Source organism: Haemaphysalis longicornis, unplaced genomic scaffold (assembly GCF_048455015.1).
Source record: "Haemaphysalis longicornis isolate Haplotype H1 unplaced genomic scaffold, Haemaphysalis longicornis Haplotype H1 scaffold_5, whole genome shotgun sequence".
NCBI classification, from domain to species: Eukaryota; Metazoa; Arthropoda; class Arachnida; order Ixodida; family Ixodidae; genus Haemaphysalis; species Haemaphysalis longicornis.
The window spans coordinates 157,473,479-157,497,809 of record NW_027526385.1 but is presented as its reverse complement, the minus strand read 5'-3'; the positions used below and the strand labels follow the sequence as shown (position 1 = coordinate 157,497,809).

The 24,331-nt window shown below is 50.4% G+C and overlaps 1 protein-coding gene across 1 annotated transcript in view; it reads left to right on the top strand.

The window, feature by feature from the left end:
* Positions 1–120: 120 nt before the first annotated feature.
* Positions 121–24,331, top strand: part of LOC144138792 (leucine-rich melanocyte differentiation-associated protein-like) — a 44,114-nt gene continuing 19,903 nt past the window's right edge. The window contains exon 1 of the mRNA XM_077671262.1: positions 121–485. Within this exon, the coding sequence (XP_077527388.1) occupies positions 261–485 (225 nt within the window). The 5' untranslated portion in view covers positions 121–260. The remainder of the gene's footprint in view (positions 486–24,331) is intronic.

The window sequence follows — 24,331 nt, the reverse complement described above, 5'->3', positions numbered from 1 at the left end:
ACAAGGCGGCTTACAATAACAGTTTATACGGCGTTGGGCTTGCCGTAATTTGTTGTTTTAATAGGCGTACAAGCGGACTGGGAAACGATCGCGTGTTATCGCGCTATATCAACACCGCGATCGTCGTCACGAGTGGGGCCCTACGGAAGCCGATACGGCACCGACGCGAAGCCACGAAGCCGTAATCAGGAAGAAGGCAGAGCGCAGCCGGTCAACGCCGATCCCTGAACAAGAGTGCGAGGAGCAGGCTTCAGTTCGTCATGGCGGTTTCGTCCGCTCCCGTGGCTGCGTCGTTCGTCACCCGGAACGGCACCACCGACGAATCCGTGTACGAACCTTTCCGGAACGGCAACGTGTCCTACGTGGGCCACGACTGCCGCTCCATACCGGACCGGTTAGTGCACGCGCACGCCTTCGCGGCGTACCGCCTGGACTTGAGCTACAACCAACTGAGCACCATCCAGGGCATTGAACACTTCGTCCAGGTATGGATTGTGACCTTTCTTAGTGCGAAACGGTAACTGAAACAGAATTATGAGAAAATATAGTGGGTCCGAGGTATGGACGCACGGACTAAGATGCCCCTATTCGCAACTATCTATGGCTGCTGCGTGTGTACATAGATTAAAGATCACAGATAGTATACGTTACAAAACATGTGCAGCACTGTTTGCAAAGGTATCAGCTGTGGCACTTGAGAGCTTGCAGTGATGCCTTCACAAAAGACTGGTGCTAGAACGCCGGGTCACACGGTCGGCATGCTTGATTTGTTGGTACAGATTTTCTTTGTATGTTGGTACCAATTTTGAAGCAAAAGCACTTGGCCGCCGCGTACCATCCATCTTTGCAACGTTGCCACCATTTTTCCTATTGTTTACAGTGCCTGTATATTCTCTGTTCTAAAACGCGATCATGGAAAAGTATACGTGGGATTATATTTCGGGGAGACCTGTAAAAAAGGTAGAGGGAGAACTGAAACAAGAAAAAAAGAAGTGACAACGAAAAGGCTGGAAAAGGCCTAAAGAAGAGCTCAATTCAAAAATAAAAATTTGGGACATCGTGTGCGTTTAGTATGAGCTTAAACAAACAGAAAAATAAAAAACCATTGTTTCTTTTATTTGTATTTTTTTCTGAAAACACATTGCAAAATGGCTTACCGGTGTGCACGTGGCAGCCGATATGGAAGCCGTGTAACGTTGATGCGTATAGCTTGCGACACGAAAATAATTATTGGTTTATGGCCCCCTCTATTCCTCTCGCAAGGCCGAAAATTTCTGCGTGTGTGTGTGCGTGTGGAGGGGGGGGGGGTGGCCCTGCGTGCAGCAATGCGCTGAATACACGTGCGCAAGCTACCACTCGTCTAATGGGCTGAGATCTTCAAGCCACAGTGAATGACCCTACTGTGCATACGGCTATATTTATGCTAAATAATGAGAAGCGCCTCTCAAATTGGACTTCTCCCAAAATGGGAACAAAATCGGGAATATTAGGGGATATAAAGTGACTAAAACCACTGCTAATAACGACATATTGCACTGCATATGATTTAGGAAGTATTCTTGCTACTATTTCTTTCATCAAACTTAGTAACTAACGAGCGACGTGCGAGCTGGAATTACGGGGGGGTCAAATCCAAACGCAGGATTCCCCCCCCCCCCCCCCCCCCCCCCATTTTTTTTAAAACACCAGAACAAGAATTGATTGTGTTTCACGAAACGGTACCCAAAACGGCTGAGTACCAATATTTCTGCCCCAACCAGTCCGCCCGTGCAGCCATGCGCTCGTTCTCGCTCGAAGGTCACTTCATGAGGTCGACCTTAGCAACGACCTTATAGGCCTCCTGCGCTGGAGTTTTGGCGACATGCAGCGCCCCTAGCGGCCGACGCCTCTGGGTAGTACAAAAGCAGACGACCCTCGCCGCCCTCCATGTGTTTTCAATTACAAGCCAGAGTGAAAGTTGGTTGTGGCGCTTTGCGGCGTGTTTAAATGACTGCGTACTGTATGAAATAGCCCCTTGAAGTAGCTGCAGAGGCTAAACAAAATAATATCCCCTAAAAGAAGCCGATTTGTCGGCTTTCTTTTGAGCGAGCTGTAACGGCGGTCGCGGCGTGGGACAGTATCGCTAGGTCGGTGGTTTAACTGTTTGACGACAGTTAGTTTTTTTCTTCTTTCGTGCGGTCGACAAAGGAAAGTTCACGAGTAGCATAAACCCGGAACGCTGCATGCTCATCTTACATCCTGAAGTAACTGCAAAAGGTTGCTTCATCGGGAGCTTTAAGCGAACGCAAGAATTGCGCAGCCGACTAGCTGACACTGCTGGCCTGGCACCGCCTTTGAAACGAGTAGAAATTTTGTTTCGTATTTTCGCAAACTAAATGATTCTTGCGTAACGTTTTACGCCGCATGATTTACGAACGGCAGGGTACATGTATACTAGCGAGTAGGTGGGGCAATTGCGCCAAATAAATAAACAAATTAAGCGCTATTAAAGGACGCAAAACACGCACCAAATCACACGCACAGCATAACATAACACAGCCGCATACACGGCGCGGGGCCCCGAATATTTACATACGATCATCCCTGACTGTGTTGGTTTTCTAGTGCAGGGGTCGTCGAATCTGAACGCCGACACGACAGTTTTGACTTCAAATGGAGTTAGACAGCGAGACAAGAACAGAGAATTGGCGTCCTCCAGTTGAATTGACCCCATCCCCCGATGTTCACACTTCGCCAGAATATTATCAAATGTTATTAGAAATTCGCTGAATTTTTTCTCTTTGCATTCAAAGCCCCCTCCTCCTCCTCCTTCTCCCCCCCCCCCCCCCGCCCTCGATTTGCCGTCCAGCTGCATGGAACTCGGCCGTTGCTGACCCTCATTCTAGGCTATTAAGTGCGAACTGGGAATGTATGCTGCAAGAGCGTAATTAAGTAAAGTGAGAGCAAACAAGGAAAGCGAGCGGCCTCTTAGTTCGCCCGCCCACTTTGTTTTACGGCCACTAATTTCGGAATCGCAAAACAGATTTCACGCTTCTGACGGTCGCGGCAATTTGTCACTGAGGCACGCAACAAAACGGCAAGCTAACGCTCCACCATACATTCGTAACGGCGACGCAAACGAGCAGTGTTTAATGAAAGTGCACGCATAGTGTGCAGGTACGCAAAAGAGCGGCGCACCGCAGCAGGCGAGCCTGCGGTCCGCCGGGCTCGCTGGCTTTTTAAAGCACGATCATCTCCGATTGCGTCACTCTTCTTTTTTGATCGGCTGTTTTTGAGAAGTCTTTGTCACCTAGAGTATTAGTTTAAACTAGAAATTTCACTTAAAATTTCACTTCGTACGACCATCGATCGGTGAACCTGCGAGTAGCAGACGCCGTCACGGTCCCGGCACTTTCGTCGGCGCTGTAAACGTGTTTAGCGCTGCAAAGCTTTTTCCCCTAATGCCACGTTGATCGCTGAAATAGATCGGACGCGTCGGGGATGAGCTGGTGACCACGTCGCAAAATAATCGGGAGCGTCGAGCTCATTTTGCTTCTGTCAACACGGGATCCTATGGGACCCGCGCAGCTTTGTACTACCCGGAAGTATTGCCCGGAAGCCGCTTGCGCAGCGCCCCCTGGGCAGCGCAGGAGGCCTATAGCGTGTGAGCTCCCGTATCAAACTTTCATCGACTGTCAGATCACAAGTTCAGAAGGTTTGCCCTAGGCGTACTACGATTTGGCGCCAATGATGTCCAGAATCTTCAACCCACTTGAAAAACGCTTAATTAAACGGGTGCACGAGGACGCGGGGTTCTTTCACATCAAGCGTACGACGCGATCCTTTTACTGCCGAGGAACTTTGTTCAATTTGAAAGAAGATAGCCTTTGGTGCCTCATTCAGCCACATTTTAACCATGAAAGACGTTTTTGAACCGAAAAACAAAACACAATAAATGTTGAAAAGTTTCAAATTTCGCGCTGAGGGGACGCAATACGTCAGAAGTGACTTAATATGGGACAGCACTAAAAAATCCTTCGTGTGTCAACTGCCGCTGAGCAACCGGGTAATACTGGTAATACGATCAAGCGAGGCCCCACTACAATCCCCATTTGTGTTTCACGGTGATGGTTGAGGTTTGTGGCCGCCAGATTTCTTCCATAGTCGCTATTTGTAGTTTGCGATAAAATTGGTGTCGTTGTTATCGGGTCAATCTCATGGCTGAGCGGAGACGCGATCCCGGTACGATACCCGGTAGGCGCCCAGCGCTACTGCGCATGTGCCGAGGTAGAAAAACTGGTTGGGCGCATGCGCAGGTGTACCGGGTAGCGTAGCGGGGCCGGTTCTCCGCTCTGGTATAACTCTTTAATGAGCCAAACTTGTATTTTTCGTCATAGTTGATTTAAGCCCATACCTAAATCACGGCCGCTCGATGAAAGAGAGTCATGCACCCAGACAGACATGCAGCTAGCTCTTCGCACGCTGCTCACAATTCGTTGACCGATTCGATCACGTGACAGGACATCTCTCAGGCCCACATATTATGCATGCGATTCACTGTCACAACAGAAGCCTAACTAGGGTAATAGGTGTAGTAGGGCTGAACCCCGAGCATATACTAACATACATACCCATGTCCCGACCAGTTTTGACACACAGAGCTTATAGCAGTTTCACCCTCCCCATACAACCAGGCGTACCTCCGTCTGAACGGACAGCCTGGGACGTACAGGCCTCTAAGAACCCCGCGCCAACGCCTGCAACCTAATTACTCTTCCGACCCGCCGCGGTGGCTCAGTGGTTAAGGCGTTGTGTTGCTGGGCCCAGAGATGCGGTTTCGATTCCCGGCCGCGGCGGCCGATTTTTTGGTGGAGGCTAAAAGCAAAAACGACCGTGTGTACGAGGTTTCCTTGCACGCTAATGATCCCCTGCAGCTGGTCAAAATTAATCCGGAGCCCTCCACTACGTGGCACTTCTCGTCGCGTGTGTAGCGTCTGCGTGTTATAAACCCTACAGTCAATCAATTAATCAAACATTCCCCCGTGAAAATGGAAAGAACATTTCTAGCAAGAAATCATAATTTCCAGCTTCATTTCTGACTTGATTATTAGATTCTCGCTGGAATCGACAACTTTCTAGCTAGAAAAATTCTTTGTCTAGCTAGAAACGATTATTTCCAGCTTGCAGTTTTTTTCCCTTCTAGCTAGACTGACAAATGCTAGCTAGAAGTAAATCTCAATCCAGCTATAAATGAACTAGAAACTGAATTTCTGGCTAGAAATTCTGCTATTTCTAGCCAGAAGAAATTTCTGGTTCAATAATCGAGCTAGAAAAAAAAACATATATTTTCACCTGGGTTACTTTTCCATGAGAGGGCGGCACCATCGTCCGTCGATGGGAAACCACCGCCGTAGTGGCACCTTTGTTCCGGCACTACATTTAACACCTTCCCAGACTTCTTACAGGGCCAGGCACAGGTGAGGGGAGCGACGCATATCCGCACGCGTTTTCCCTCACTGGAAACCGGTCCGACTGCAGCGGTCACGAACACGCATGAAGGCTACAGGACAGGTTTTTGGAGAGGGAAAAACCGCGCAGGGAAACGCGTCCATCTTCGCCTATGTGTTTGGCCTTTAACAATATACTTTAACTGTCCAAATCGCTAAGAGTGACAAATAAAAGTGCATGCCAATGCTTCCAGAATCAATCCACCCTCGAATCCGCACATCTGCTAGTCTTCAAGCCCAGACTCGGACGAACTGGACCTCCCCGCCACCCCGCGCCACACAACACGTGCAAAACGTGTTGGCTGAGCTATCCACAATTGTGTGCGCTGGATGCTGGCGTTCAAAATTTAATATATCTCCCTATCTTTTAGCTGATATATGTACACGTGGACTGAGTACAACTCAAACCGACGACTGCTCACACAAAAAACGAATCCACTACTTTGTTTGCTGGTGTTTTCCTGGTGTTTGCGTCCGTTTGCGTCTTCGGATGAAAGCCGTCTCGTGGAAGTAATTTCAAACTGATTTTCTGTTTCTACTACAGCGTGGGCAAAATATGGCTACGGGGTGGCCAAGTGTGGAGGGCAGCGAGATCTTTTTCTTCTCCGAAACCGGTCCTGTAGCCTTTACGCATGCTCCTGAACGTTGCATAAAGAATAAAAACGCGTGCAGAGACGGGGCGTTCTCCTCACATGTTTCGCCCTTGAGGCAGTGGTTGTAGCGGTTTTCGTTTTGCTAGAACTGTTTATTTTACCAGCGCCGTTCACCGCGGCGGGCTGAGGAGTTTAACACCTAATTTACCCCGATGCTCGATCTTCCCTCTCATCTCAACTTTCACCCCTTGCGGTCCGTTGTCGGGCCATGCCTGACACGGCCATTCACGGCAACACGGCCGTAGCTATCCGCTCTCGGGGTACGCTACACTTGGGGGCTCAGGGGTAAATTGCGTGGGTTTTCTCATGAGCGGGCAAACGGTCCGGCAGTTGCGGTCCGGAGCTTTTAAAGTAGGTGAAAAGTTTGGACAGGACAGGGTTGGTGCTACTGCGCGACCGAACACGTCAAATCGAAGGTTCTGCATGCCGATTCCAAACCACGACCAACTTTACATCGGACCTGCCCAGCCAGCGGCGCTCTATGGGAGCGCTTGCGCCGAGTCTCGTTTCGAGCCTGGCCGCTAGGGGCGCTTTTACGCACTGTTGCGGCGAGCGGCGGCTACGCTGTGGGAGCGTGCTCGAGTGCTAGTAGCAGCCGTCTGGCGCGGAAATTCGTGTTTAGTCACACTACAGTTAATTGATTTCGGTGAATCTGAATGAAAAAGTAGCAGTTGTGCGGTGACCAACCCTGAATGAATGTTTTTTTTTCTTTTTTTCTGATTAAGCGTGTTAAAGCGGGGCGGGGCGGGGCCTCCTGACTGGCTTTCCCGTTTTGAGATGCGTTGCGGTGTACGCGGCGCATTTAGTTTCGTGGTCTCATATGAAGTACAAGGTCCCTATACAAGCACCGAAGATGCCAGTTGCGGTCTTACACACACTTATGAGCGGCAATGATTTGGCCCCTTCTTTACGAATAAATTGAAAATTTTTCGGAGAGTGCATGTGAAGTGCTACAATGACCTCCTACACAACTAATTCAATAACGATGTCATTTCAAGCTTATTTACAGGCTGATTTTTTTACATACACAATGCCACAGTTTAGGCTCATAATGCCACACTGTAGTCAGGTTTTCAGAACATTAATGAACGCTGGTATTGCACAATCTTTTTCCCTTTGGCATTCTTTTCAAGAGTTCATTTTCTTTCACAACCCTACACTTCAAATGAACACTGAAGCACAGTAGTCAGACTTTCAGCTCTTTTCTGAAGTCTGGTTTTTTCGCAATCCTTTTTCCTTTGCCACTCTTGCCGTTTTCTCCGCAGCAAAATTTGTGAAAAAAGGTCGGCTGAACTTCTCCAGTATAAGCTCAACCACTGCCCTCCGTTGACTATACGATGAGCCGTCGTGGCTGAAAAGCTTGTTTTGCCGTGCAGCTTGTAAAATCGTCTTCACAAACACCGCCATCGGTTTTTTGTAGGATATCGCAAGTTCTGCGAATGCTTGGCCACTCTTTCCACTGCACAGACGAATTCCAGGAACTCAAATCTGGGATAAAATAGCCCACCCCGGTCCACATTGAGATCACCGCAGTGGCAGGTCCAGATGAGCGAGACGCCTTAAGCCGCTCCACGCAGAGTGAGCACTTAATGTGTTCCTCGACGGTTCTCACAAGGCAGCCTGCAATGAGGCCCAGTGTGCTGGCCTTGATAACCGGAACTGGATGGCCTAAAAAAAGTACCAATAAATTCCTTGTGAACATGAGAGGCAGGGTCAGATGTAAAGACAGCGCACCGCTGCGCGTTGCCATTTCATACCAATCGACCATATTAAAATACAATAACTGCGCAGCGAATCATGCTAGCTTCAATGTGTCACTCTCGGTCGAGCGATTAAAGCGCATAATTACATAAATCAAACACAATTGTGAAGGGAAAAAAAATAAAAATAAAACGGGGAGTGTTCTCAGCTTTCCTTGGAATTGTCTTTATCCATTTGTATCGAACTTCAGTGACGGGGAACTCGTGAAAGGAAACATTTGTCACCTTACCTTCATCAGATCTACAATAAGGTACGAAACTGTATACCATCGTGCTCCTTCAAAAGAAATACGCGCTTCAGTCGATTGAATAAGCTGTATTTTTCATGTGGGGAACTTCGTGCTTTACATAGAGCAGACGCAGCTTACGTGCCATGCCGCGTCTGCAGTTGCGCGTTTGCATGGCTGCGCCCGCGCGTTCGGCGGCCGCGGCCGAGGAGCACGGGCAGCGACGAACGACAGGGCGTAAGTAGCGCCACTCCACTCGGAGCGGCAAAATTTTTCCCTGCGACGGCGGTGCTGGGGCTGCGCTCGCTGGGCAGGTCCGAAGTATAGTTGGTCGTGTTCCAAACATCTATACTTATGAAGACAAGTGTGCAGGCTACGGGATGCCTCAACTGTCTCCCACGCAAACTCGCTCGGAACGTTAGAACTTGAAGTTTGTACGGCGCACCTCCTTCTGTAACGGGGTACTTTCAGTAAAGGAGTACCGTATTTACCCGATTCTAACGCGCACTTTTTTTCCGAAAAAATAGGCCGGAAAATCGCATGCGCGTTAGAATCGGATACAAAACTGAAACTGCCGAAACAGCGGAAATTTCGTCCCACCCATCGCCATCGCCATCTCAAGATGGCGCCAAAGCTTTTAGCAACGATTTTTCGAACGCAGCAAGCCTAGGCGCCTAGGCCTTTCTATCGGAGTTCACACAAATCGTCAAATCGTTTCACTTGCGCGCTTGATAACAGCAATGGCAGCAGCGGCTCCCACGCGTTCAAAATGAGCGGTCGGCTGAAGCGTGCACCTCTAGAGAAGCTCTCGGGATGGGCGTGCGAGGCGTGGGCCACGATCCCATAGACAATGGTTGAACGTTAATTCAGAAGTGTGGCATCGCGAACGTGCTTGAAGGCACCGAGGCCGAGATGTTGTGGTCAGCGGAGAGCGACGAGGAGTGAGATGAGTGAGATTACTTCGGGAAATAAATCGCCCGTTTCTCTCGCATTCGTTTGTCTGGGTCACTAAGTCCCGTGCGCGTTACAATAGGAGGTGCAAGTTTTTTCGGTTTTCTTGCCAGGAAAATCGGGTGCGCATTAGAATCGGGGGCGCGTTAGAATCGTGTAAATACGGTATTTATCAAAATGGCAGCGGAATGAAGTGGTCTTTGGCAGTTACTCAATAGTTTTAGGTAATTGAACTTTGGAATAGCTTTTTGCTTATAGACATTATGCATGCAAACGCCTAACCGTTTTGCCATTCGAGCTGCCCAAATTATGCGTTGTGCTGCTGAGCCAAGGACGCTGGTTCAATCCTGGCCACTGTAGCTTTTTTCTGCTGGAGGCGAAAAGCGAAACACACATGTGTCGACCTTTGGGCGCACGTTAAAGGTTGCCAATTGGTCGAAATGATCCCGGAACCGTCCACTACGGCGCGCCTCATATTGTCCACGTGTGGCTCCGGCGCGTTAAATCATCCCATTGTTTTTTTTTTTTTTTAACACGGAAGTGTTTTATTCCGGGATTCACAAAGATTTCACTTACGTCAGATCCATCACGGAAGTGACGCCAGTACAACGAAGCAAGCGCGCCCGTAAAGGAAGCACCCCTGCACACAGGGTCTTCTTGCGGGGAAGCAACCTTTAATACTAAAGAGTACGTTATACTTAGGGTTGTTCGTTGTCGGGTTGTATATTTTAACACAAAAGTGCTTTATGCCAGGATACACCAAGATTTCACTGACGTTATATCCGTCACGGAAATGGCGCCAGCACAACTTTGCCGAAGCGACCCGCCAGCAGGATGTCGCTCGCCAAGCACACCCACAAGACAGCCGCCGACCCGCAAATCATGCTCAGCTGCAGATTTCGTTGCACAATTCACTTTCATGTTTTGCCGATTCCTGACAGAGGAATCAACCGCAGTTTTTTTTAGGATTTGAATTTGCCCTCATCAATCACCGAGAGAGCGAACCTCGATTCAAACGAAAACATTCTTTCCATAAACGGCCGCCATCGGTTGCTCTGCGTTAGGTATGCAACTAAATTCTTACTAACCGGTACTGAGCGTATATAAGTGAATTTTAGGATTTTTGAAGATCACACCCTTGTGTGTGAGAAGTGTGAAACTATTGGTTTTATTTCTTCAAAGTAGTATTTAAACACGTTTTGAACGTAGCCGAAAAATTTCAGTAAAGGCTATTAGCCCTTTGTTATCTTGTTAACCGAAGAATTCGCTCAACTGCGAGGACCCGGTGTACTCTGAGGGGAACATCGCTGACGGTACCTCAAAATTTCTTTTGAATAGCAGTAACTTTAGAGTTACGCTGCAGTTTTCCACCTCTTTCCTGCGCTTATTTCGAAAACCACCATTTTACAAGTTACTTGAAAAGACTCGGTGTTATTGGGCAGCTCCCACCCAGTAGCGCGCAAGCACCTTCATAAGGCTTCATTACATCGTCCGCTGTCTGTCGACGCCGACCGTTTTCGTCAGTGCTGCCTTGGCAGCGCGTTAACGCGTTATCGCGCTCGTCTTTCTTTATCCTTCTAACGTATGTTATCATGTATCTTGTCACAGGATGTAAAAGATCTGCGGTTCGTAGCTCGATGTTTTGCTGGCAAACAACAGCTTTTCACGTTGAAGTATCTCAGTGCGTGCACGCATACAGAAGCTCTTAGGAAAAGCGAGTTTACACCGGTTTGCCTACGACGCGAATGAACCGTATGACACAGATTCGCAAACAACAACAGTTTGTTCAGCAGAGCCACGGTTTTCCCTTTAAGCGCCCGCAAATCATTTTAGAAACTCACAGCCTTCGCAGGCATCGATTGCAGCTGCATTTCAGGCATTCCCGTCGCCACAGCAGTCGTCAGCCGTGACATAACCAGCTCGTTCTCACTGTTGAATAAAATTTTGTAGCGTGAGCTACACTGGCCGAGGTTGAGCAGTTTGGCGTGGCTCCCGGAGAGCCGTGCTGCGCATGCGCGAGGAGCAGTGACGTCTCACGGCGCACAGCTGGCGCGCCGGAGCCACCGCCGCCGCCACTGGATAAGATAGGATTGGATTGGAAATCGTTTTAGCAGCAGTAAGCATGATAATCAGCTAATCCTAGACAACCAGGAAACGTAAGAATAACCAGCTGAACCTTAGCTCACGCTACGTATATCCTGGCATAGCCGAGCTTATGCTAATTTCTTCTAAACAGCGAAGCTGTTTCGCAATTCCTTGATTACAGCGTTACACAAAACTCAGTATGAAGAAAATAAATCACCGGCCACGGCAGAATTCGAACCTGTGTCTGGTAGATTAACGGAGTTAGTCAGTCGTCTTACACACTCGGCTATGACCGTATTTTTTTTCCAACGATAACTTTATTTACACAAATAACTATGGGTACAGTTAACCTCGAAGCGAGAGATATGCAGTGAAAACACAAGAGCACAGCCGAGGGACATTCTTACATATGGACACGCAGAAGCATACATATATAGGAAAAATGTCTCTGGTACAGGCAATAACGAGGCTTGTAGCATGAAAATAAATCTCACAAAGCATCAAGAAAAACACGCCACTAAGTAATTGCGGACCCTGCAGTATATATACAAAGCATGATTCAGAGTTGACGCGAGGGATCATAAGAAAAGAAAACGAAAATACAGAGGTGGATAAGGTAAGTACTGCCACCTGCAGCATCTGACGTGAATGCCTTCAACGCCCGTCGCACCGTGCAACGTATGTGCTACACGAAATAAGTAGGCGAGACAAAGACGTGTTTGTCTCGGCAGATGGCCTCTCTTGTTTTAAAGGAACTCGCGGCGTGACCAGTTAGTACCCGAGAGTCGAACAGCTTACTCGGCTGTGACTGTGGGGCGAGGAATCACGCCACCTGCTCAACATAGATCATGTATGTGTGCGCCGCGCTTTCCGTTCGTTCGTTCTGCTTCTTCGATTCGCTTTTTCTTCGCTGTTATAGCAACAATGATGGAGTAAAGGTCGTTGCGGCAGCGAATAAGAACCAAATCGGCTGCAATCGTGGGCATAAACCACCGTGATGGTCGTGAACGTTTCGTATTCATTCGCTACCTTCAAGTTTTAAGAGTTAGTGTGAGCTTCCTTCATTTTTTTCTTCTCCCTGATATGCAACCTCCTCAAACCTAAACGCCACAGTGGCTCAGTAGCTAAGGCGTTGTGTTGCTGAACTTGAGGACACGGGTTCCTTCCCGGCCGCGGTGGCCGCTTCGCTGGTGGAGGCGAAGAACGAGAACGCCTGAGTGTCGAGACTTCGGTTCACTTTAAAGAACACCACCAGGTGGTCAAAATGAATGTGCGGCCTCACAGCGGAGATGTAGGTTCGGCGTGTAAAAACCAATCTGCCACTAGGGTACACGCCACTCAGAGAACAACGTCAACCCTCGCTGAACTGGGAGCAATTTCCGACGCCAAGTTTGACGACTGTGCATACGACGGCTTAGGCCCGAGCATTGGCAACCTGTCGTTACTTTTACGAATGCTGTGCGATAGCATCGAAAGATACTATGTCAAGAACCTTTATCACAAGCCATCCACTCGAAGGCCGTAACACTTACCTTCCGTGCGAAGATAATTTGGGCCACAAGGACGTCTACCCGTGGACAGCAACAGGCGGACACGGCGACAGGTATACACTTCCGGCGATGCCCTTATTCACGCTTAGGCTCCGTTTCCACGTTGGTCATTGGAAAAGACGAGTTTCGGTGTTCCCCATCTGCACTTATTCGGCTGTGTGAATTAAACCTCCCTCGGCGGGTCCTCACCGGCCGCGGGGAAGTGTCGTAAGGATTCGTTCCGTGCCGGAATCCTGCCAGCCATCCCCACACCTGGCCACTGGATCGACGGGCACCGTTTGGGCGTCCTTGCCCAAATCACCCCACATCAGCGTCGTACAAAGATATTCGCCATCCTTTGTGTTCTCGCTCTGGTCTGCAGCGCCAGAGAAAGCTACCGTTAATAGGCCTATGGGGTCCGGCGGCCGTTGTATGGCAGCACCGTCGCTTCAGGAAACAGTGCCGCCTGTGGCGAACCGAATCACCCCACATCGGCGTCGTACACAGATATTCGCCATCCTTTGTGTTTTCGCTCTGGTCTGCAGCGCTAGAGACAGCGACCGTTAATAGGCCTATGGGGACCGGCGGCCGTTGTATGGCAGCACCGTCGATTCAGCAAACAGTGCCGCCTGTAGCGAACAGCTCGTCAGTGGAATGCCGGTGGCGGTCAGCGCGGCGTAGTTGTGCATGGCTGTCGTTCTGCTGCGGTGCAGCTTGCAAAGCGTAGATGACCACATGGATTTTTTTCCAGATCGGTAAATCTTGAAAGTAGAGACGACCTTCACGAGGTACGTCATGTGAATGATTTACTCCCATACACAACAATTGCGAATAGCAGACGACGCTCAATGCGCCAATATAGAAGTGAAGGTAGGAGTGCACGTCCATTCCTTTGTGCAACTTTTTCATGCAGTATTGTTGCCTGCGAGCAGTTTGGTGTACCGAGGAATACATTGCAGCCAATCCAGGAATGCTACGGCGCTGGCCTTTCGCAAGTGATGACCAAGCGGCGTCGTGCACGAGCGAAAGACAAAGTTGGGGGCTGTCTTCTAACATTTACCCCAAAACAAAAATTCTGTGGCACGACGCTACGTACTTCATTAATTACGGTATAAACGTGTTTAATTTCACGGAAATACGTTTACAGCAGCCATCGGGAATCATTTACAGGATAAATACCGCATGACAGTAGAACGTTGTTGTGTGTCGTGGAAAAGCATTGCCTTATGCGTGCAATAAGACTTGCAATATTTGCTGGCTAGTTAGTTGGTTCTTCAAAAAAAGCTATTACTGCGTGGCGGAAGGACGACAGACTTGAAGGTGCCAAAAACCTGCCCTCAGTTTCACAACTCAGTGCGGCGGTCGCGTTTTATAACAAGCATGCCACCTACAATTGAAAAATCATGCACTCCTTCCAACAACGAGGATGGCTTAACGCAAAGCTTTCTCATGAAAGTTTTTAGATGCGACGCTGGGAGGAGCATCTCTTGCCGGCGGCCCTGTCCTGCGTCCGTCGTTGTCGTTGTCCGCGTCCGCACAGCTGCGTCCATGGAGGAAGATTGATTGATTGAGTCTTTTTATTGGAGCAAGGAGGGCGTTTGCCGTAGAGTGGGGAGAGGGATGGAAGGAAGGGGATTACTAATCAAGGTCCGTATTCGAAGAGGGGATTCGTGTTATGGGGGCCTGGAAGTCTTCACCGGGGTCGGCCCCAGTTAGACTACTCGCGCCAGACCACTCTTAACTGCAAAAGCGGCAATTGTTCGTAATAAAGATGCGTCTAATCCAGTATGTGCTGCATATGGTAGGGTATCGGGATTAATGTTTGTTAAACTTTCTGGGCGATGTTTGGCAAAGTGTGGGCATGTCCACACTAGGTGGTGGAGATTTGATTTGACATCAGTGTTGCAGTAGGGGCATCGTGGGTGTGTGTTGGGGCATCTTGTCCATTTCTGGGTAATGTGAGGAGTGTAGGCGGCATCCGCGCATAACTTGTTAATGAATACTTCCTCGGATCTACTGCAGGAGACAATGTTGGCAAGATACCCAGGGGGTGTAACCTGTTGGTAACGTTGTCTTTTACGTTTCTTTAGCCGGAGAAGTAGGAGGGCTGGAGGAGTGGGTGTGGATGCTGAAAGGGGAACCAGTGGAGGCGTAAAGTTCAAACACTCCTGTGCCGCCTCGTGGGCGGACTGGTTCCCTGGGCTGGTTTCCTCGTGGCCTGGAGTCCAGTCAATTCTGATGTGCACGTTGTGGCTTTTGAGGAGTTCTTTGAGTAAGATTATAGAGTTGCCGAGCGGGTTGAGGGAGAGTGGCTTGCGAAGTTCTTGAATTGCTTCGAACGAGTCCGTTAGAATCCGTATTTTGGCTGGTGGTCGGGTATTGAGGTCATAGCAGATATGATTAAGGGCACCATTGATGGCATGGAGTTCACCTTCCAGTGCAGTTGCACCATCGTGTCTGAGGGAGAGTTGACCTCCAAGGGATGGGTTTTCAGGACAGGTCCATGCTACGCCAATATGTGAAGTTGCCACACTGGCGTCGGTATAGATGTCGATCTCATTGGGAAGTTTGGACTTCTCCAAGTGAAGGCTACGTTTAGATCTTGTTGCCGTTCTAGAGCGGGGAATAGGTTTGGTGAGATTGCCGGTGATGTTTTCCGAGATTGTCCAGGGTGCTAAAGGGATGGGAAGGTCGATGACCGGTATAGGCTTCTGCTCGTCCCATGCTGTGAGAAGGAGCCCTTGTCGGGTGAGCCCACGTTTGGTGTCTGCCTGTTCACGAGTTTCTTTCATGATTACGTCTATAGGAGGGAGCGCAACCGCTCGCTCAAGAGCTTCTGTTTTTGTATGTTTTGGGAGGCCTGTGATGGTACGCAATGTGGCTCTATGGAGCACCCGAAGGTGTTTTGTGTTCGTTTTGTTCAGGTTGTATACTGGCGCTCCATATGCGAGAGTGCCGATTGCAACTGTCCGGGCCATGGAGAGGCATGCCTGTTGACTTGCGCCACCATATTTGTTAGACAGCCTCGCGATTAATTTGAGCATGGGTTTCCATTTCTGTCGTAGTTGTTTTAACCATATCTTAGCACTATTGTTACTGCCAAGTGGGAGACCAAGGAGGCGTACGTGGCCACGTGTCGCTTGGATAGTTGTGTCTCCAATGTACAGCAGAGCAGGGTCCACGGGGTGCGTTTTGGTATCGCTTGATACCGTTAGAAGTTCTGTCTTTTCTGGGGCGAGTTCTAGGCCAAGTTTCGGTATGCATGCTTCGAGGCTGTTCACCGCCGCCTGCAGTTCGACCAGCATGTCGGATGTTGACGAGTAGTCTCTACCTTCCGTCCATATCGTAATATCGTCAGCGTATATTGCGAAACGGGCTGACGTTTCCTGTTCTAGAGTTTTGGCTAACTTGGCCATGACGATGTTGAAGAGCACGGGTCCGAGTATAGATCCCTGTGGAACACCTTTGTCGTTGTAGTAGGTATTGGGTGTCCATCCAGGGTGCGTGCTGCTGAGTTGAATGGGCCGGTTATGGAGAAAGTTACGAACCCAAACTTGTGCTTTTTTGCTGGGGAAGGCTTGGGCGAGTTCAGTCAAAATCGTCGTTTGATCTACTCTGTCGAATGCTTTCCGAAGGTCTACAGTAAGGACGTAGTCAGGAAGTCCGCGGTCGTACGGGGATCTGTTGATTACCCGTCGTAAGAGCCAGAGGCAATCGTGTGTCCCTAGGTACGGACGAAAGCCAGTTTGGGACGGGTGAAACCATGGGTTCACATATTCCAAATGATATTGTAGCCGGTTGTTAATCAGGCGTTCGATCAGTTTGCATAACGTGGGTGTAAGAGATATGGGTCTAAGGTTGGAGATGACAGAAGGGTCTTTTCCAGGCTTTGGAATGAGGTTAACCAGGGAAAGCTTCAAGGTGTCAGGAATTTCTCCTGTGTTCCAGGAATGATTTATAAGGCCAAGAAGTTGTTCTAGCTGAGGCTCGTCGAGGTTACGAATGTGTTGCCACGTGACTCCATCATGTCCTGGGGATGATTTCACCTTGCTTTGTCGGATGGCGGTGCGAAGTTCTGCCATCGTAAAAGGGGTGTCTAAAGCTGAGTCGTCCGAGTCTAGTTCGATTATAGGTAGGTACGGGCGGGGTTGCGTACTTGCTGAAGGGAAAAGCGTTGCTATAATATCCCGCTCGACTACCTCCGGGGTGTTGTGGAGCGTGAGCGTCGCGAAGAGGGGAAGACGTTGTTTGCCCTTTCCTGTCATGCCTCTGTAGATTCTCCAAAGCTTCGAGAGTTTGCGCTCTTTGCCTAAAGTTGAGCATAGCTCTTGCCAGTGCTCATGAGCCAATTGTTTCTGATATTCTTGAATCAGTTTGTATTGGTGCCTTAGTTTCACTAGGTCGACGTGGCGTTTCCCTAGTCGTCTGTATTTACGAGTTAGGTGTTTAGCTCGGTTCCACAAGTTTGCTAAGTGGCCGTCCATGGCAGGTGTGTCCTCAGAGCATGTTATGGACTCTTTAGAGGTTTGGGCAGCATTCTGAATACGCTTTATGAAAGTATGAAAGTCTGTTGCTGGGTCTGATGATTCGTTGAGAATTTCACGAAATGAGGTCCAGTTCGTCAGTTCCAAAGTTTTTGCCGTCCGGATTCGCTTACCACGAAGGGAAATTGATATTGGAAAGTGATCACTGCCCCAAGTGGTGTCGAATGTTTTCCACGTAGTTACTAACCCCGGTGACGCGAAGGTGAGGTCTGGAGAGGTGTCTTTCTGGGAAGCATGCAATCCAACTCTCGTTGCCTCGAAGGGGTCGTTTAACAGCATAAGATTGTTCATCTCCATCGTTTCTTCCAAAAGTTTTCCTCTAACATCCGTAGCTGCGTATCCCCACGTTGTGTTTTTGGCGTTAAAATCGCCACCAATTATTGTCTGCGTGGCAGGATATTGGTGCATGAGTTCTGTGACCCATTGAAAAGAGGTGTGTCGAGCAGATCCAGTGATCGGCTTGTAGTAAGACGAGGCGACAAGAACTGTTTTGCCATTAGGAAGTCTGCCACGGATTACTACTGTTTCGTGCTGTTGCGATGTAAGTCCAGGGAGTTTGATCTGATGACATGCAATTTCTTGTCGAACCAGTATCAGGGAGTACCCTGGTGCTTGAGGGGCAGAGTTTCGGGGGCTTGTTAGCTTGCATGTTATTGCAGGGTCCGAATACGTAACATATCCATTGATTTTAGGAATGCTTCGGGGTTCTTGAAGGAGAATAAACAGCGGTTTAAGTTGTTGAATCTTCTGCAGTAATATTGGTGAATTTTGCAAAAAACTTCGACAGTTCCATTGTAATACTATGGGTGCAGCCACTACTGACCTTGCGCACTTGTACGTGGTGGAATTTTGCGAGGTGGTTCCTCTTTGGGGTCTTGTTGCGGTAGCTGACTTGTCATGGTCTGTATCATTGACGTTGTTTTCGTTACATGAGATTCTAGAAGGCTACGAATTTTGCTAATGTCTTCTTGTCGAGCGGCCCGTTCTTTCTGAACGTCCGATCGGATAATGTTGAGCAATTCCTTGAGTTCAGGGTCAATTCTGGACTGAGATGTGGGCGTGCGCTTAAAGGTGGGGCTCCGGCTACGTCTTGAAGAAATTTTGGGAGGTGTGGACTGTGGCTGGGGCGGAGGTGCTGGTTTTGTCTTTTCGGCAAGGGCCTTTTTGAGTTCTTGATTCTCTTTCCTGAGTTGTTGGAGTTCGTTGCGTAAAGAGGCAAGTTGAGCAAGGATTTCTGCGCTGACTGACGCAGTTAAAGACGAGGATTGGTGATCTTGCTTCGAGGCTATGGGGAGCTCTCCATTAGAGGCTGTAGTGCTGCTGGACTGTGCCACTCTGTTAGCCCATGAAATACCACGGGCTGCGTCGTTACCTGGTGTGTTCGAAGGAGTTGGGATACGGCTTGGGCATTTCGGGCTGACTGCTATGTGACCAACGTCTTTGCATGCAGCGCAGTAAACGGTGGTGGCACATTCCTGGTCTCCATCATGATCCCTGCCACATGTGCGGCAGACGCTAGGATGGGGGCAGTGTTTCGCCATGTGCCCGATCTGGTGGCAATTGTAACATACCATACGCTTCGGGGAGTAGGCTGTTACTTTGACAATTGCCATATAGTACTTCACAACTTTAGGGAGGGTTGGAGAGTCAAAAGTGACGACTGCTCTGTTGGTCTTGCCTATTCTTTGTGCGTTAAGCACCTTAGCTTGCTCACATCGAAGCCACCTCAGGATGTCTTCATTAGACTCATTCGGTTCGACTTCGATGACTCCGCGTGTCGTGTTCGGGCGGTGATGCGATTCCTTGACCTCGACGGGGATGGCGATGATTTTGCCATTGTGACGACTTTGTATACTTGTGGTTTGAACGATACGCTGGGCGTGTTCCTCATCGTACACTGTAATGTGTATACAATTGCCGGCGACATCGTATTTGTGAGATGCGATTTCAGAGAGGTAGGTCTGAGGGGCTGTAATGCCGATCAGGTGTGCAAAGGGGCCTTTAGGGATGTCTCTGATACTAATTTTGGTCAGTGGTCTGAGCGTGAGTAGTAAACGGGGCCGACTTACCCGGTCTGTCTTGGTTATAGTTGCGGTGGCACTCGTCTGGTTGCGTTGCCAGACAGGTCCGGGATCACTGTCCCCGCTGTCTTCAACGCGCTGATCATGGTCCATCTGGGTGTCTGGGTCGGGAGGGACTGGGGGCCGTCCGGTCAAGTCTAGTGGTCGTGATGAGCCAGTTTGCACCTCTGCGATGCGCTGTTCAGCCGAAAGTTTCTTCTTCTGACGCGACGTCGTGGCAGCGGGGCCTTTCTGAGGTCCCTGCTGGCGGCCCAGCATCGCGGGCCGCAGCAGCGGCGGCGGCAGCGATGACGTGTCGCTGGGTAGGCTTAGCTCACCAAGGAATCTTCGTGACTCACAGAAGGTTCTCGGGAGGACTGTTCGAGGTGGGACTTCCACCGTGGTGTAGCGGAACACTTTACAAGCACGATGGTGTAACTCGTAGGTCACTGGGGGTGGTTGAACCGCACTTATTGCGGCAAAAACACAGAGCCAACGTGAGCGCCATCCATACTAGTCGCCACCTAGCGGCGAAAAAAAAAAAGTTAGGAGACGGCATGACGTCACGCAGTTAGCCTTCGCAAGCCCAGCTCCGTTGAAGCCGCTCCCTCCGCCGTTTCTCTTTCTCAAACCACCGAAGTCGGCCCAGCACGTGACCTCCATGGTCGGGTGGGCCGGCGGCGGCGGCGGCGGCGGCGGCGGTCTCCGACTCCGGCGGATCTCTCGTGTTTGGTTGGCGGTAGCTTTTCCCCGTCCTTTCTGCATGTGTTTGCTTGGTGATCTCATGCCCGCGTGCGGGCAGGAGTGCCGCGTATGTGCGAAAGACAAAAGCCGTGGGAAAAAAAAAAACCAACATATAGCAGGCTTCGCGACAACGGGCAGCAGAGTAGTTTCGAGCAGACGAAATTGAAGAGCTCGCGGCGGCAGCGCGGTGGGGTCACGTGGTGCAGTGACGCCTGGGCCGACTTCGATTTTACTTTTTATGTATAGGCTTCACGTTTCTCCGGTAGCGCAGTCTCCTAACTTTTTCTTTCTCCATGGCTGCGTCTCTCCTCCGCTCACCCACTCTCCTCTCGCCGTGATATCGCGCCCTCTCCCCCAACATCTGTGGCGCGTGCAGTGCGGCGCGCTCTCTCACTCCGCCGGTGGGCGGCGCTACGCGCGTCGCAAGCGCGCTGTGCGCATGTGAGCGCCCTCTCTCTCCGCGGTCTCCTCTCCTTCGGGCGCGCTGCGCATTAAGCGGAGTGCCGTGCTCCGGCCGGTCTCTCAGTCGACGGTCGTCCGTGCTAGGCTTGCTCCCCCCTCTCTCTCTCTCGCATTACCCGACAATTGCTCACGCAATTCGAGTAATCGACCCAACGGAAACGCACATTGGAACCCCCTTCAGCGTCGCATCACACCAGGGTTCCCGCGAGGGGAGGTGGGCGTAATTTTAAATGCGAATGCATTTCTTAGTCGGGGGTTGTCGTGCTCCGTCGGCGTGCGCCTGCATTCCTCCAGCGCGCGCCTCGTAGTTCTGCCTTCGTCGTCGTCGTCTCGGCGCGGCGCGGGGGGGGGGGGGGTGTCGTGCTCCGTCGGCGTGCGCCCGCAGGTGTATATCTCTCCGCGCTCCTCCCCGCCCCTAGCAACAGCTGTGCCGCGCCTAGCAACCAGAGCAGGTGGTAGCTCGGGCGGGAGTAGCGGAGGGCAAGGGGAGAGGAGGAGCGTGCTCGCGCGTGTGAGGGCGCTCGCATCGCGGAGCTCGGGCGGAGTAGCGGAGAGTGAGTGGAGAGGAGGAGCGCTCTCGAACGTGTGAGGGCGCTCGCATCGCGGAGCTCGGCGGGAGAGAGAGCTCGCGCGCGGGGCGGGCGTGTTGCGCGGGTCTCTCTCTCCTCTCCGCGTACCCTCTCTCCGCTCGCTGCGCTCGGAAAATGTATATAAATGCAGTGGAGCGCACGCCTCTCTCCGTTACTGCTTGCCGCAGCGCACTCATCGGTGCACCCAATGCATTCGCATTTCCGCACGATCCCCTTCGGGGAGGTGGGGGGAGTTTTTTTTTTTGGTTGTTGTCTGAGCTTGGACTTAGACTCGCGTACTCTTTGGACTTTGACTGGTTCAGCTTCGAATTTTACCCGCACGCAGTTTGGTCGTTTGATCGACGCGGCTTTTACTTTGACCCTTCCCCGTTCTATTCCGCCTGAAGAAAAGTTCGCACTCAACCATCGTCGTCGTTAGGCGGGAGGCCGGATGATTTTAGTGGCCTCGCTTTGTCCGGGGCTTTGCGTCCGTGTACATAGTGTTGCGCATGCGCGAGGAGCATTGAACTGGATTGGATTGGGTTGGATTAAATTGAATTGTATCGGATTGGATTGGAATTGTATATACTGTACGCACGCGTTGTCTATCATTTACAGGCGCGAGTGGGCAATGCCACGGGGTATTCACGGTAAGAACGATCCCCAGAGCTTCGCCCACTCGTCATGATTCACTTCGTGGAGATGCGTGAATTTTTTTTCTGCTTAATTTTTATGTCCATGCACCCCTCTCCAAATCCAAAGTGCTTCCAGCGTGTTGGAAATGCGTCTGGGCTGGACGACTCGAGCATGACGCGATCCTCCAAAGCCTTCAAGAAACTCGGCCTGGCACACGCCTTTTCAATTATATCAAAGATTTTCTATCCAATCGCACTGCCCGCATTATTGGACCCGACAACCAATCATCAGCCCCCTTCTCCGTACGCCGTGGTACGCCTCAAGGCTCCATCCTATCGCCCATTCTGTTTAATTTAACTATGAAAAACCTGCCCTCTAAATTATTTTCGGTTCCGGATCTTCGCCATGCCATTTATGCCGACGATATTACAATTTGGAGTTTTCGAGGCAGTCCGGGTGCCCAGGAGCGTGCCCTCCAGGATGGCTTGGATATTATTCAAGCTCATGCAAGATCCGTGGGCTTGGAATGCTCCCCAGAAAAATCGGAATACGTCGTTGTTCTTAATCAGAGTAACAAACAAGCAGACATCTATCGTTCCCTTATCAGCCTCACTGTCAATGGCCACCCAATTCCCCGACGACCCCACATCCGCATCCTAGGCTTTACATGGCAACAAGATGGGAAGAGCACAGTATGGACCAAAAGTATTACCAATCAGATCAATCTAATCAATAACATGCTTCGTCGAGTCACCCGCCACACAACAGGCCTCAAGGAACACGAGCTTCGCAAGATAGTAGAAGCAACTATGTTTTCCAGAGTTTTGTACGCCCTTCCCTACCTTAAACTCACGAAAACTCAAAACAATAAATTGGAGATCGCCATCCGGAAATGCTTACGAACTGAGCTCGGGGTGCCCATGTACGCCCCCAACTATCTTCTTGACGACACGGCCCTCCACAATACTCTTGAGGAGAAAGTAGCCGCGCACATCGCTGCCCAACAGCACAGGCTCACGACGTCAACCCAAGGTCGCACCATCCTGGCTGATATAGGGTTTGCGACATCTCACTTACCTGCTCTACCAAAAGAACCTCCACCATGGGACACCATTCCTAGAATAATGGTCAAGCCCATCCCACGCCACATGGACCCGTCTTCAGACTCCGGCAGGCGCCGAAGTAGAGCCCTCCATCTTTCCAGCCCATCACATGACACATATTACACAGACGCCACGTTTACCGACAACATGGCCACAACTGTCACGGTAGGTCCACGTGAAGAAACCATCCGTCAACACTGTAATGTACCTTCTTCTACAGCTGCTGAAATTCAAGCCATTGCCGATTCGATCATGCTGCAACCCCATTCAACTGACCAAATTACCATCCGCACGGATAGCCAATCTGCCCTCAGAGAATTCGCAACTAACTCCTTACCTGCGCACATTCATCACGAGCTGACATGCTACATGGCAGCCCACAGTCACCTGCACGTATTTCTAGAATGGGTCCCCGGACACCCGGGAATTGTAGGGAATGAAAGGGCTCATGCCCTTGCTCGTGCAAATCGAAACCCGAGCGACCCTCAACCCTGGCCCCAGGACTACAGCCCCAAGGAAGAACGCGCCGCCCATCGCAAGGCCCGGAGGCAACAGCTGAAGGACCTTCGCAGATCTCGCCGTAATCTTCCTCCTCCCACTTCTGACCTCACACGCCGCGAAGGCACTTACATCCGCCAGGCTCAGACTCTCTCCCTCCCTTGTGACCTCGTTCTTCACTATATCATGACCCGAGATGGCACGCCCCACTGTCAGGTGTGTGGTGCCTATCCCGACGTTAAACACACCTACTGGACTTGTCCTCGCGCCAGGAGATCACCTCACTTTCTTCATCCACACCTTTTACCATCCCACATTCCATACTCATGGGAAAACTGGGCCGCTCCTCCGCCTGATCTTCGCCCCATCCTTTGGCCTCGCCTCGCCCGGCACATTGCCCACGTGCGGGGCCCTGACACCTGCGGAATTCCCACCTGAAAGTCTTCCAGGCCCACCAGAACCACATTTTCGGCAGCCCGGACATGGGCCGCTTTAAATAAAGTTTGATCTCTCTCTCTCTCTCGAGCTGACGCACCTCGATCTATCCGCGGCAACTAGTCGCGCGCTTTTTGGTTTCTTTGCAAGGCACAACACGATCTTTTAGGTACTCGGCAAAGAATGCTTACATATTAAAAAAATCCCAAACCATCTCCACTAACGTGAAACCTGAGGAGGGGCGAAGCATGCAGTGTATACCGTGTATTGTTATTGCCTTGTCGTTTTCGCCACGAAGATGAAACCGTTGGGGGTAGAGGTATGCAGCTTTGCTTGAAGCACGAAGCGTTCTAGTGCGAGACGTTGAAAAGTGTGTCCCGGTGTGTTTTGTTAGTACGCGTTTTTGCCCACGAAGATGCAACGTTCTAGCGCGAGCTTCGGAAATCAACTGTCTCGTTATTTCGGTACCGTGCTTATATGGTACGAATGAAGACGACGACAAGAAAGGCCGACAGACCGACCCCCTAAGGGGCTTCGTCCCTAAATATACAGGCTGGCGTTAACACTCTGCGACATTTTTAACTAACGG